Genomic DNA, 14,653 nt, shown 5'->3' on the forward strand with positions numbered 1-14,653 from the left:
GCCACGCAACTTACATGTTGAAGAAATCCGAGCGAAGAGCAGCGACGTATTTGATGCCGCTGTCATCATCAAGGATGAATTGGACATCCTCTTCGGTCGACACCACGTGAATTACGCCGACGTTCCCGCTCCTCTCAGCTGTGGGGGATAAGGCAGTAGGTAAGAGAAGATAAAGCGACCGCTCCCGTCAATATGAAACGAGCGTGGAGGTTTGATAACGTTCGTTTATCGTGGGCGATGCGCACGAAACGTAAGGCGTTTCTGCAAAACTACGACGGACAGCCGACCAAAGCAAGTTGCGAGCGCCAACGCCAACGCTCAGTTTTTCCATGCGAATCAATGAAAAGATTACTTACACGAACATCCGAATTCATGTGTTCCGTTAAGTCTTCGGAAACAGTAGAAATCGGCCTGGATGGGCTGGTATATCTTTAGGCTCGTCCTATCCGACAGAACTTGATCAATGATGGCTGGAAAAAGAGACCCGAAGATCACGATAACTTTGAGAACAATCACAAGGAGCGCATTTGTAAAGCCCACAGAAAGCGCTGTCCGAGACAGCTCATCGCTGAATTGTCACACCAAATATATACAAACAAAAAAATGAATTGACAGCATACGATCGACACCGCCAAGTCATGCCGCAAACGAAGGCTGCTTGCTTTTGAGAGCCCTGCTCTCATGCTACAGTGAACGAGAGCACGCCTTTGTGCTTCTCTAAACCACTAATAGGTCGGTAAATACAACAGAAATATAAGACGTGTACTTACATATAAATAAAACTTGTATTAGAAATATTCTTATCCGATATGACAGCGCCATATTTTGGCAGCAGCGCCGTCTGGAAATTCTGAATGGAGACGACAAGCTCAAGTTGCTTGAAAAGGAACTTGCAGAAATAACTATAAAATACTAAATTAAAACCGCATTTGAAAGTTTGTACGTTTTAAGTAGACAAAACATAACACAAATGTAATATTTGCACGTTTACTTTGTTGTAGAGTTTTTCTAAATAATAATCAAAGACTTTGTGTTTCGGTTTCGGTTTCTGTAACCACCTGTCATGTGTTTTAAGCTGGAGAAGCGGCTTTTCAGAGACTTTTTAAACACTATTTGGGTGACTGCTATACAAGCACACTTGCAGGGTACCCACTGCACCATAAATCATAATTTTGGGACAGGCATTTTTGTTTGTTTCTTCGTTTGTTTGTTTTCCCACAATATATGGCACGTACCCACTTTAGGGGATTGGCCAAGAATGCGGTGCGAGCGGACTCGCTCGCTAGTTTACGTGCCGACCGGTTGTGCCCTGCGATCTCCGACGACAGCGCAGCTCTGGGCGACTGGGCTCGCCCTACGCCATCTCCTGGCGCCGACGAGAGCTTTCGTCGAGTGGCGCCCCGTCCTCGGACTCCTGCGACCGTGTCCATCTTTCCTATCTTCTCTTTACTTCCATCGGTCGCTGTCCCTCCGCCTCGCTCTCTCCCTCCTCTCTCTCTATAAATATTTTAATCCTATCCTGTTAATCCCTCCTTACCCCCATCTCTTGTGAGCTACTGCTGATGTGAGTCGCATCTGATGCAGACAGTTACGGTGCTCACTTTTCTATTCCCTTCAAGAACCACATAAGAATGCCACGCTGAGGCTTTTAAATGTTGTTTGAAGATTAGTTGGTGATTAAAAAAATAAAGAAAAGAAATGACAATAATATGATACATTAAATATAAACTACAAGTATCATGCTTTCGAGCTTGTACTCCGGACTGCTGTGTAAACAATGACAAAAAATTTGATATACCTGTGTAAAATGGCACTCGTTGAGTAGCTATAATTAAGTTACACACGGCATCAAAGGTATTTTTTTATGTGAAGCGTGTGGCAGTATCCCACGCCTGAGGCACCGAATCTTAAAACAGGCAGGCATTCAATATGACCCCATTCGTTATTCTTCGGTGAAGCGTGATACCCGCTACACACTTGCAAAGAATCTTGAGCATTTTTTTTTATCCTGTGGCCAGTGGCGGATTCAAAGGGGGGGGGGGTGATTGCCCCAGGAGAAAACTGCCACTTTGACTACATTTTACAGTATTTCTGCTATGACAAAGTTTTTCTGCTCGTAAAAAAAGAGAAGTAATGAACGCGCCCCCCTCTCCGGAGTTACTTGAAGCAACCCCCCCCCCCCCCCCTTAAAATGAGTGGCTGGATCCGCCTCTGTCTGTGGCTGATGACGATGAATAATTATGCCTAGTGATATTGTGATATTGTAACGGGGTTGTACCATTCGACGACCCACTCGTTACGCAATTCGCATTTTGTGACGCCTGCTGTTTCCTTTCCTTGTTTTCTAAGCGCTTTATTGCACATATCAGTGCGATTTCATTACCGACATGAAGTCTGCCGAGGGTCAGTTTGCCATGGAGTTCCAAGCACCGGCGTAGCAATATTAGTAGTAGAATATTGGGCTGGCACGCAGGGAACACGGGTTCGAATTACATTGTTACTTGGTACGTCATGCACGTGCCATATCGCTGTAAAAGATATATATGTAGGATGTAATGACAGCACGTTGCCGTCTGGTTTGATCATGTAACCATCGTGTTTGAAGGTGCCAGACCCCCAGCAGGACAATAAGGACAAATGAAACCAGGGAGGTTAACAGCGTTGGGTCCGGTAACTACCCCGCTCAGCATAGGCATGCACGGTTAAGTGGTTCCCCTTAAGGGTGGGGGGGGGGGCGCTGACTTTGCGCCACCTTCTCCCCTGTGTCACAGCTCCGCCTCTCCCTATTATGCCATGCCAATGTGGGTTGCTGACTTTATGCCCCCTCTTGAGTGATTAGGGGGAGGCTGGCCACCCCGCTGCTCCTCTTGGGCACACGCCTATGCTGCTCATTGGGGGGGGGGGGGAGGAGAGGAGAAGAGAAGTTCAAAGCATATTGGCATATAAGTGGTGCAGAGAGAGTTATTTGAGGTACAGCCCAGTAGTTACATGGCGAAGTAATAATAATAATAATAATAATAATTATTATTATTACTATTATTATTATTATTTCCATGAATACAGCATAGTGGGAAAAAAAGCGACAAGCCGCTTGACCAAGTAACAGGCTTGAAACATGACGTAAGTGGTAACAATACGTAAAAATGTCAAGGGCTAGTTTTGTCAATGTCTGCAGGACTCTTCACACATAATCAATGCATTTGATTTTTTATACCGTCCCGCTCTTGTACCATAGAGAACAGCAGAAAGCAAGAACGTTAATTATCGTGCAAGGCATATACAGAGCTCTATTTGTCCGGCACTCAAGAGTCAAGCCCACCCTTTATTTTCCCATCTTCAGTAAATGAGGAAGAGAATGTTGTAGCAGCGGGCAGATCTAGCCTCGCGAGATATGCAGGCAACAGAGCAGTTTGGTTTCCTCCTTTTATGTTGCGTTGAAAGCATGACCATTTTTAAAGTGAAGCGTGGACATGCTAACAAGAAGGCACACACAGCGTGACTCAACAATGCATGCACATGCCATAAGCCTATGAGCTATCCCGCGTGCTCTGCCAGGCCCCCATACCACGTCACCACGGGCATGTGCGTCGGGAGGATTCAGTTTGGGGGGGGGGGGGGGAGTGCAAACACGGGTAGCATCACCGTTACGGACGGGGGGGGGTGGGAGTGATATAGTGTAGTGGCTTGGGGAGGGGGTGAAGTGTCCCTTTTTGCACCCCCCCCCCAACACCCCTGCCAATGCACGTGAACGCCTCAGTATGAATGTCATTTATCACCAGTCATTCGCGAGGTTACGTAAAGCTTAGGAACTTCATCAGTAGTCTCATAGAAAATGCATGAAATGGCGATGGCTCTTTCAATTTTTACAGCACGATCACTGCAGGCCGTACTGGAGCTGTCACGGCGGCTGCTGTTGCGGTCACGATAGTTTCATTTTTTTGTTGTTGTTCTTACTGGAAAGGGGTTCGTATCCTGGCCGATGTTGTTCTTCCACAATGCGGCTGGAAATTTTGTGTGGATAGCTGACACGTGGATACAGAAGCACTTCGAACAAATGCCACGTGGTTGCGACGTTGTGAAGGAATGGAGACAACAGCGAATAGTGTGAGATGAACATTCAACTCTTTATTGGGCAAACTTGTGCGCACCAAGTAAGAAAAAACCGACAGTAACAATAAAGAAAACGGCGAACTTAGAACACAGTCGTTGGAAGTGGAATGGGTGGATATTGCGTAGGCTATATATAAGTAAGTCATGGAAGAGTCCACCGTGATCGCGAGTGCTCGCGTTTCGCGGACAATGTATCTTTCACCATTCGCGTTTTATAAGCAATCTGCACGATTAGAACATTCGCCGAGAATGGAGGACACTGCGCCTATTTCTGTAATGTTCATTAACCAACCGGACTGGACCAGTTGGTTCATGTACATTAGAGCAGAAGGGTGCAAAATACTGGACTACGCAACGCTGCGTTGTGTCGAACGTGTTTCCCTGTCCTGTTTTTTTTTTGTGCCTGTTTTTCCATTGAAGCCGTGTAAAGAGCTTTCCCTGTTGCACCACGTCCTGTAAAAACTGATTGCGAAACAAGCAACGTCGACGTGTTCGTCGAAATGCCAGTACTTTTGCACATCTTTCACCACAACACGTTGTATACCACGATATTATATTGCGGTAAAAGAGAAATTGCAGGATGATTCATAGCAACATTTAACTGCGAGAGGCATGGACCTTAGAGCTCCGCAGGGTGGCTAAGCCAGGCATTTATGAAAGAAATATTTTTTAGCAACTTCATTGAGGCGCTGTAAATTGTGAAATTGATCGTTCGAGCACGAAATTTGACAAGTCAAAAGTATGACAATGAAGACGATTTTGTTGCTGCGATGTGAAAGATAGTGAAGTGATATAGCGAACATTTGCTCCAAATAGACGGGGCAAACAAAGAGTCATAGAGTTTCTTATACTGGCTCAGGAAAGTCAGTCACAATGGGATATCGAATCCTGGAGCAGAGTACGAGCCTATAGGAATCTCGTTCACATGAAACAATAGCATCAAGAGCTATCGCCTCGCGCGTACACTTGAAAAAACACAGTTCTCAGTGTAGTGGAGTGTATCCGTCGAACAGAAGCTACTTAAACTTGAAAAAGCAATATACGAATATGTCCCGCGCGCAAAGGCACGCTCACGCTTGCGCTAACTATATCGTGCGGGACGCGGTACGCATATTCGGAAAAATATTGGACAGGTTAAATGATTAGCGAACCACACACACACACACACACACACACACACACGCACACGCACACGCACACGCACGCACACACACACACACACACACACACACACACACACACACACACACACACACACACACACACACACACACACACACACACACACACACACACACACACACACACACACACACACACACTTTCAACAATTGACGATTTATTGGAAGACCAGTCACTGAATGTATACATGAAAATGACGGACTCTGCAGGCATGAGCATATGTGGTGGCATGAAGAATTGACAATTATTTTCGGGATAATTATCGCGATGGTACGCTGGCACCACATTTGCGCATGTCTGAGTGTCCGCCATTTTCACGCATATATTCAGTGACTCGGCTTCCAATTAATCATTGCTGAAAGTTAGTGCGTGTGTATTCTCCCTGTCCCGTCCTCGTCATTTCAGTGCGGCGCTTAACTTCACGAACATGTTGCACCAACAAGGCCAACAATCTTCTCTTGCTAATGCAAGCAGAGCTTTCGTTTCATATCAGCTGCGCCCTATTTGAAGCCCCACTTCCGTTCCCCTCAACGCTCTTGCGGATTATCGAAAAATCAGAAATAAATAGAGAAACATGTGAGGCAAGAGCGAACGCAATGCTTTTTGCGACACGTGGCGAAATCGTAAACCAGGTGTTCCCGTTTCCTCCCGCACTAAGGCGACAGCGGCGGCAGCAGGAGGTAAGCCGAATTCATCGAGCTGTGTATTACTCGAAGGAAAATACACCGTGACTTCATGAGGGTGAGATGATGGTAGTTCACTAGAGTGTTTCGAATTGTTTCGAGGAATATTTTGAGATATTCTTGGAGCTTACATAAACTTTACAATATTGCGAAGAAAACAGTGCCGGAGGGCTACGGCATGTTCGCCTGCACCTTTTCAGAAGAAGAAATTAAGTGAAGGGGAGCAAACGTGAGCGTGTAAGGTGGTCATTTGATGTGAAATTTCTCGACGAATGTGCACGTGAATGAAATGGTCCCACTCAGAAGTTTTGGAGGACCGGTGGTGAAGGTGAAAACTTATTTATTTATTTATTTTTTACTGAACATTTGCGGCCAAGTAGTCGTAATCCTGGCTCGCGGTAGGGGGGGGGGGGGGCTTGGTCGATTAGACTAAGCTAATTTTCCAGCTTCTGGTTGGCCAGAAACTCTTCTCAAGGCTCCACTGTGGCAGGAAGCAAGCAACAAAAGCGGGGAGGTTAACCACACAGACATCCGGTTGGCTAGCCTACACTGGGGGATTAGGGAAGGGGAAAAGAATGGTAAGAGGGAAGAGAAGAAAAAGAAAGAGGGAGAGACAAACAGTTATTTCATGTAGAACTCCAGTGCAAGTCACAAGCGTTCACACAAACCCATCGTCCTCGAGAAACACATAAGGGCTTTCACTGCCTTGCGGGCTGTCGAGGCCTATAGACGGTGCTGTTATAGCACCTGCACAGAAGGAGGCCGATCATCCAGTCGCCGCATTGCGTTGGCAAGTACTTGTCTCTCTGAGGCAAATCGAGGACAGTGGCACAACAGGTGTTCGATATTTTCATCGGTGCCGCAAACATCGCATGTCACACTGTCAGTCATCCCGATTAACGTGGTATAAGCTTTCGTGAAAACAACTCCCAGCCAAAGGCGATAGAGAAGCGAAGCTTCGCGTTGATGTAGGTTACTGGTTACTGCAGGCACCTGGATGTAGGCACGTGGTTACTGTAGTTCTGGTCCAGCAGGAATAGACTCAGTTGTTTCAAGGCATGTGTCGATAAGTCCGATTTTCTCCGCATTCCTAGGATCATTAAGTAAACTCGCGGCCGGCTCAAGCTCCAAGGAGGAAGCAGTGATTTTGATGCATGTGCGTTCGCCTCACTAAACGATGAGCGATGCTTGCAAACAGTGGCACCGTATGTAGTGCGGGGCCTTTCAGCAGCGAGGCTCACCTGGTGGTGGGAAGGAATCCTGGCATAATGCCTGAGGTGCATGAGCATTATCTCGGTAATAATATGCGTCCTGATAGAGTGATCTTGAGCGACGACAATGGTTTCAGCCGTTGAAGCATTGCGGGGTAATCCAAGGCATATCTTAAGTGCTTGAGCTTGAATGCTTTGAATTGTGCGCAGGTTGGTATTTCCGGTGTTAGATATTGCAGGTAAGCTGTACCGCAAGAGTCCGATAAATAACACTGTGTACAGTTGTAGCATGAATAGTACGGGTACTCCTCATTTTTTTTTTCCTGCAAGAAATTTGAACATGTCACATGTTGCGATCAGCCGCTTTCTTCACACAGTTCACGTGTGGAGTCCGCGACAGGTTTCTGTCTACTATGGCTCTTAAGAGCCTGTGGCTTCTGCTGAACGATATGTGATCTCCATTAATCGATATTCTGTAAACAGACATGGGTTTCCGCTTGAATGCTACCTCTGCACATTTTTCGCAGGACACCTCTAGACCTTGTTTACGAAGGTAGCATGACGTCGTTGTGGCAGCCTTCTGAAGGCGGGCGCGAAGCTGCAGCCTTGTCACACCTGATGTCCAAATGCAGATGTCGTCAGCGTAGATAGACGATGGAGGCGGAAATTTTGTAGGCCCGTGTGCTCATACTTGTGTGCACCACGTTAAAGAACCCCAGGTGGTCGAAATTTCCGGAGCCCTCCACTACGGCGTCTCTCATAATCATATGGTGGTTTTGGGACGATAAACCTCACATATCAATCAGTCAATCATCGGGGTAGATAGAAAGTTCTACAGTTCTTGGTAGGTGTTCGACTAGTCCAATGAGGGTTAGATTGAAAAGCGTAGGCCTTAGCACTCCTCCCTGAGGGACTTCTCGGCTATGTATACTGTAATACTCAGGAGTTAGGCCATTCGCTCTCGCCACGTAGAATGATCGATGAGAATTTTACCTACGCTGTCAGCTGTCAGTCATAAAGCGGGAGTGATAATCCTAAGCTGTTTCAAGAAAACTACTTTTTGGCCTATTGAAATGTTGCCAAACAGGCTTGTTGGTGCAAAATTTGTCCAAGAGGGGATTAAGAATAAGCCGCATATCACTCTGTATTAAAAAAACGTGGACTCATTGAGTAAGCGTTGTGCTATGTAGCCCTGTGTTTGCTACAAAATCTGCGATATCGACTTTTGAGCAAGAGAATAGGAGTAGTCGGCGCCACGCATTGGCACCAACCTCTCCTTATATACATTCACTAAAAAAAAAAACACGTGCACAGCACTGTATATGTGTGTTATGTATATTTCGGATTGTTCCGTATTGAATGGACTTCATTTTTGGACTGCTTTCGATGGTGTCTGAGTATGTGGCAGATATGTCTCTGCTGCGAATGTCTTTCGCATACAAAAAATATCTCTTTATATTATAACGTCTTCTATTTATTGTTATAGCCTCTTCTAGTCAATGCAAGCAGGATGAGAAATATTTGGTTGAGAGGTGTGCGTGTTGTGCAAAACACAATTAGTACTCTCCGAATCCTTGCTTGACTTAGACGAGCCGAGGGAAATGTTGTTCCGGAACTGTGTCGATAATTTCAATCGTCTTTGCATGGAGGTAAAGAATTCCGAAGCTGGAATTGCTGCAACTTTCACAAATCTTTGCATTCTTATTCTTATAATGAATGTTCATCAAAACATTGTTTGCACATGCCTTTATTTTGTGACCTTTATTTTGTGAAACATCAGATGATGTTTCAGTGGCCCATGAGCGATAACATTGATTGACACGTTTTGGTGGCACAGGACACGATGGCCGCGCCGAACCAGGCAAGCTTCTTCGTTCACGAGGAGTGCAGTGTTCGTGACGTTGCAGCGAAAGTCGTGGAAGAACAGGTAAGTACACCGAACGACAGTTCAAGCTAGGTGTTTCTGTTAGTCCACTAAACTATAATATACATTTACTGCTATTGTTGCGATTATTAAGATACCAAAAAAGGCTTCGTCAACTAACGATTAAGGAAAGCTACTTCTTTTGTTTCAGTTTGAGGTTTCGGCACCACCACCACCACCACCACCATCATCAACGTCATCATCATCACCACCACCATCATCATCATCATCATCATCATTAGCCTGACTACGTCCACTGCAGGACAAAGGCCTCTCCCATGTTCCGCCAGTTAACCCGGTCCTGTGCTTGCTGCTGCCAATTTATACCCACAAACTTCTTAATCTCATCTGCCCACCTAACCTTCTGTCTCCCCCTAACCCGCTTCCCTTCTCTGGGAATCCAGTTAGTTACCCTTAATGACCAGCGGTTATCCTGTCTACGCGCTACATGCCCGGCCCACGTCCATTTCCTCTTCTTGATTTCAACTATGATATCCTTAACCCCCGTTTGTTCCTTAATCCACTCTGCTCTCTTTTTGTCTCTTAAGGTTACACCTATACCATTTTTCTTTCCATTGCTCGCTGCGTCGTCCTCAATTTAAGCTGAACCCTCTTTGTAAGTCTCCAGGTTTCTGCTCCGTAGCTAAGTACCGGCAAGATACAGCTGTTATATACCTTCCTCTTGAGGTATAGTGGCAATCTACCTGCCATAATTTGAGAGTGCTTGCCAAACGTGCTCCACCCCATTTTTATTCTTCTAGTTACTTCAATCTCGTGGTTCGGCTCCGTGGTTATTACCTGCCTTAAGTAGACATATTCTTTTACAACTCGAAGTTCACTATTACCTATGTCGAAGCGCTGCTCTTTTCTGAGGTTGTTGTACATTACTTTCGTTTTCTGCAGATTAATTTTAAGACCCCACTTTCTGCTCTCCTTGTCTAACTCCGTAATCATGAGTTGCAATTCGTCCCCTGAGTTACTCAGCAATGCAATGTCATCGGCGAAGCGCAGGTTACGGTATACCTTTCTGTATATTATAATCTTAACCATTCTTGATTTGGTTGTCCATACGATATAGTTAAGACCATATAGTGACGTATATACTAGCCTGATTATCTCCTGATACTTTCTGTGATTCTTAGCATACTTTAAATTCAAAATTGTGTACAAACAATTTGGTAGCGATGGACAAATGAGTACCTAACGTTTCGAAAGTGAACCTGTGACGCTAGACACATCGCTTTAGAGGAGTTGTCATTGTTGTCTATTTGTGGTACTTTGACAAGCACTTTATTATATCAGGTGTTTGTTCTTATGTCGAACGCTTCTGTTTTGTTGTACGTGCTTGAATGACAATGCAAATTAAATGCATACGCCAACGCTCCACTTCAACTTAAAACATAGCCGGTACCTTTTAGGTAAGTGAAAAGTGAAAAATATTGACCAAATAGTGCCAATTGCATTTTCACGTATTCTCCATCTCACATTTACTCTCTCATTTCGCTTTCCCCTACTATGGGGTAGCAAAATAGACATATTCTAAGTAACCTCCCTACTTTTTTATATACTCCTGCTCTCTCTTAAGCGCGGTAATGTGCTGCGGACAAAGCCGTTTTCAAGCAAATCTGTAACTCTCTCTCTCTCTCTCTCTCTCTCTCTCTCAAACTCATGCCGGTTACGGTAATCTCGAAGTGATAGTGTGCAACGATCAGGATGCAGAGGCGTCCCTGCCGGTGATTTTTTTTACTTCAGTACAAATGTATAAAAAACTTGGAAGACAAAATCCTATGTAATTTCTCAGGGTGTATCTGTTTCGCATCGTGCAGGTGTCGGCTCTCCATATGATGAATCAAACGTACATAAAAGGTGATTACCAGAAAAAAAGTAGGAACTGCGTAACACGTTAATATATGATCCCCACAAGCACGATTCCAAGCCTGTTGCTCTCACGTTGTATTGCGTATGGTTTACTTTTTCACACGATTACTTTTTTCTGCAGCATGTGCATTTTTCACATTTGTTTTTTCTTCTCTCTAGGAGGAAGACAATTCGTTCTTCATATGCGATCTGTTTGAACTGAAAAATATGCTGGAACTATGGCATCAGCAGCTTCCGAAGGTGACTCCCTATTTCGGTAAGAAACACGGCAAGCATTTATCTCCCCTGTTTCAGCGTCAATGATGAGCATGATGAGCGTTGTTCTATTCAATTTGAATCTCAGTTCGCTGGGCTGTTCATTTTTGAGCGCTGCTCTAATTGTTTGCTCAGTATAACGAGTGTAGATGAACGAAGATGAAAAAGGACTGACATCCACGATCATGCATTCCTACTATGAGTGTTTCCACACATGACTATAGACCTCTTCTTGTTTGAAAGCAGTGTGACGTCATTGCGAATACACGGATAAAAATTTCAATGAGAAAGTTGTAGATCGGTTTACAAAACGTCCGAATAGATAGTTTTGAACTTTATATCTATTAGGCATCAGTGTTTTTCTGCCAATTACAAATACCCGCGAAATACAAAAAAATTGCCCGCAGCTTCCCTCGGGGGAACACTGAGGAGGATGCGGAAGCATGTAATTGGTTAACGGGTGTTAAATTGCGACTTACTTGGGTCGATGGCTAAATTGGTTAACGTGGTTGTGAAATGGGGTGTTAAATGAGTGAACACGTACGGCACGTATGCGAAAGGGCGTTGTTTTATTTATTGCGACGAACCAACGGACGAGCGGCAACTGAGCGAGCGAGCGCCGACCTTGAGTATATATACAGCGCGACGGTGCATGCGCTGTCAGCTGTCGAATGTTCTCAAAGGAGAAGCGCGCGCGCGGCACAGATGGCGACGGCGCGACGGCGCATGCGCTGTCAGCTGTCGAATGTTCTCGAAGGAGAAGCGCGCGCGGCACAGATGGTGGGCGACGGCGCATGCGCGCGCGTCAGCTGTCGAATGTTCGAGAAGCGGTGCGGACGGCGCGGACGGCGCACTACAAGGCGCGAGTATAAGATGCTTCCGCATCTAATATGTTGAACGATTTTGAGTACTTCGTACTCAACTATGGGAGAGCACTGAGCCGTCCCGCTAAAACAGTTTAGTGGCTGGTAACAGAGTTAGACACATGCCTGAATACACAGGCATGGTTCAGTGTGCACCGACGCTCGCGTAGGTTTTAAATAGCTAACTTTACCGTACAAGCTCATGTTTGTGTTACTGGTTTCCGTACCAATACTTTACCATCCTGGTGCATCTAATGTGAAACTTTGACCGTTTTAACTCGGACACATGTATGCTTTTGAAGTGCAACAAATAACCTTATACTTGATGAACGCGTGAATATTGCAGTAGCAGAGAACGAGTGATTATTGTATCAGACGTAATGAATTAGCTCAACTAAGGCGGTGCGGACGGCGCGGACGGCGCACTACAAGGCGCGAGTATAAGATGCTTCCGCATCTAAAACACGTGACAAACATGCTCGCGCGTCAGTGCGCACGATGATTCTTGTGCTCCCTAACGTTGCGCGTACGAACGACGCGCTTCCCTCGCACCAATTCATGACAACGATAAGCTGTCACAGCGGTATCGTTTTTGTGGTCGATATCAGAACGTGTTCATCGTAAAGCCACAACCATCGTTGCAGCCCTGCCGAGACTGCACAATGGGGCAATTGCTATGGTCGTTCGTCCCTCTCAGCCTGGAGATCACGCATATTTTTGTTCGGCACACAGCGCAAACGCTGTGATGTGTGCACTCGACGGTCGCGTTATATGTATTTTTATCTTTACTAAAATGTCAAATACTCCCGTTGCATCGATAACCGGTCACTGCCACTGTTCCTAACGTGCGCCATCAGTGTATTCGCAAGCAACGTACATCGTTATTGATTAATATGTGGGGTTTAACGTCCCAGAATCACCATATGATTATGGTATACGCCGTAGTGAAGGGCTCCGGAAATTTCGACCATCTGGGGTTCTTTAACGTGCACCAAAATCTGAGCACACGGGCCTACAACATTTCCGCCTCCATGGGAAATGCAGCCACCGCAGCCGGGATTAGAATTCGCGACCTGCGGGTCAGCAGCCGAGTACCTTCGCCACTAGACCACCACGGCGGGGCGTACATCGTTATTCACACAACGATCCCGATCACAGGTCAGCGAAAACTGTGAAGATACTCATACTCACTGCTAATGAAATATATTTTGCGCTTTGGGCTCCCTCGGTAGGTCACAGGATCAACAGTTCTATAAGAAAGCCGCCGTCTACATGCGTCAATTATGCTTATCCACGCAGACACACCGGCATTTCAGAAAGTCGAAAGTTTAGAAAATGTTAAGAAATAAAAGAAATATGAACGACTTACGCAGTCACATATAGACCTGAGTCGAAACACGCAGAGTCATGTATTCCCGCGATGAGTATAGTTGCCGTGGTTTGATACCATTTAATTACTTTTCACATACTGCGTACTGCATCTTGCCCCAGTTGCCCAGTTAAAGTCGATTAGATCACAATGAATGTAATTCATTAGATTCGATGCAAAGATTATTTTATTGTTTTTCTCAGCAATAAAGTCGTGCAGCGATCGCATCGTCATTCGAACTTTGGCGATGGAAGGAGTCAACTTTGACTGTTCTAACAAGGTAAGAAAAGTATCACGAACGAAGCAAAAAGCTATCAATCTTGAAAGAGTGTAGCTGCAAAACATGTATTGACTATTGAAATCGCGTCAACAAAATATAGATGAAACATTCATTTACAAAGGGACAAATTCTGCTAAGAGAGATCGAGAAATGTAGATATGTCGTGCATGTTTACAAATAAAAAGGTAATATATATATAATGCTCAATAGGGAACTAGATAGTAGAGTTGTCACAGTGACTGAGTAAATAGTTTTCTTTATTGGCGGGAATCAGGCCTTCGCGTACCGCCAATAAAGTTTGCATGGTTAACAGATCAGATGTACCATCGGCAGCATCACAAAAAGAAAGAACGTGTTTAAAATATCTACAAGCATTGATATCCGGGCCAGCTGATATAGGTCTATAATAACATCTCTAATTTAGTTACAACTTACGCTTGTTTTGGCTTATGTACTCATGAAGTACGTAACAGAGAAATTGTTTTTTTTTTCGAATGGTTTTGTCACCTAAACAAAAAAATTTTTTTGGTTAGTCTAGTGAGTATTCACGTTGCCTTGTAGCAGGGGTAATAAACATTATTGTACGAAGCAGCAAATAATGTTTATCACCAGTGCTACAAGGCAATTTTATCGCTTGCACGACGTCAAGCAAAAGGACACGTTATTTTATGATATCGAGTCAGTCACGCCATACACCACTCTGTCGCATGTCACTCTTCACATTGATGATTCCTTCTGATTACATACAGTTACAGCACGAGTAAATAAGCGATAATAAGCAAACATTTTAAAAACTTTCATGCTGGCATTATTAAACTATTCCCGCTATATGACAGATCTGAATGCTTGTATACAAGATTTAAAGACGTTTTTTGTCACTCATTCATATGATTAGAAA

At 44.8% G+C, this 14,653-nt stretch overlaps 2 protein-coding genes across 3 annotated transcripts in view; one reads left to right on the plus strand and one right to left on the minus strand.

Moving 5' to 3' along the window:
- Positions 1-859, minus strand: part of Nct (Nicastrin) — a 32,756-nt gene extending 31,897 nt beyond the window's left edge. Inside the window, exons 1-3 of the mRNA XM_037423183.2 lie at positions 771-859; positions 357-470; positions 15-138 (exon numbers count right to left, since the gene is read on the minus strand). Coding sequence (XP_037279080.2) covers positions 15-138; positions 357-470; positions 771-822 — 290 coding nt within the window. The 5' untranslated portion in view covers positions 823-859. The remainder of the gene's footprint in view (positions 1-14; positions 139-356; positions 471-770) is intronic.
- LOC119172759 (ornithine decarboxylase) overlaps positions 1-14,653 on the plus strand; it is a 96,739-nt gene that overhangs the window by 65,382 nt on the left and 16,704 nt on the right. Inside the window, exons 1-4 of one of the 2 annotated variants that reach the window (XM_075892982.1) lie at positions 5,959-6,033; positions 9,024-9,113; positions 11,148-11,244; positions 13,679-13,755. In XM_075892982.1, coding sequence (XP_075749097.1) covers positions 6,028-6,033; positions 9,024-9,113; positions 11,148-11,244; positions 13,679-13,755 — 270 coding nt within the window. In that variant the 5' untranslated portion in view covers positions 5,959-6,027. Of the gene's footprint in view, positions 1-5,958; positions 6,034-9,023; positions 9,114-11,147; positions 11,245-13,678; positions 13,756-14,653 lie in introns of those variants that run through there. The other variant, XM_075892983.1, reaches the window with a different exon arrangement.

This window comes from Rhipicephalus microplus, chromosome 4 (genome assembly GCF_043290135.1).
Source record: "Rhipicephalus microplus isolate Deutch F79 chromosome 4, USDA_Rmic, whole genome shotgun sequence".
In the NCBI taxonomy this organism is placed as follows: Eukaryota; Metazoa; Arthropoda; class Arachnida; order Ixodida; family Ixodidae; genus Rhipicephalus; species Rhipicephalus microplus.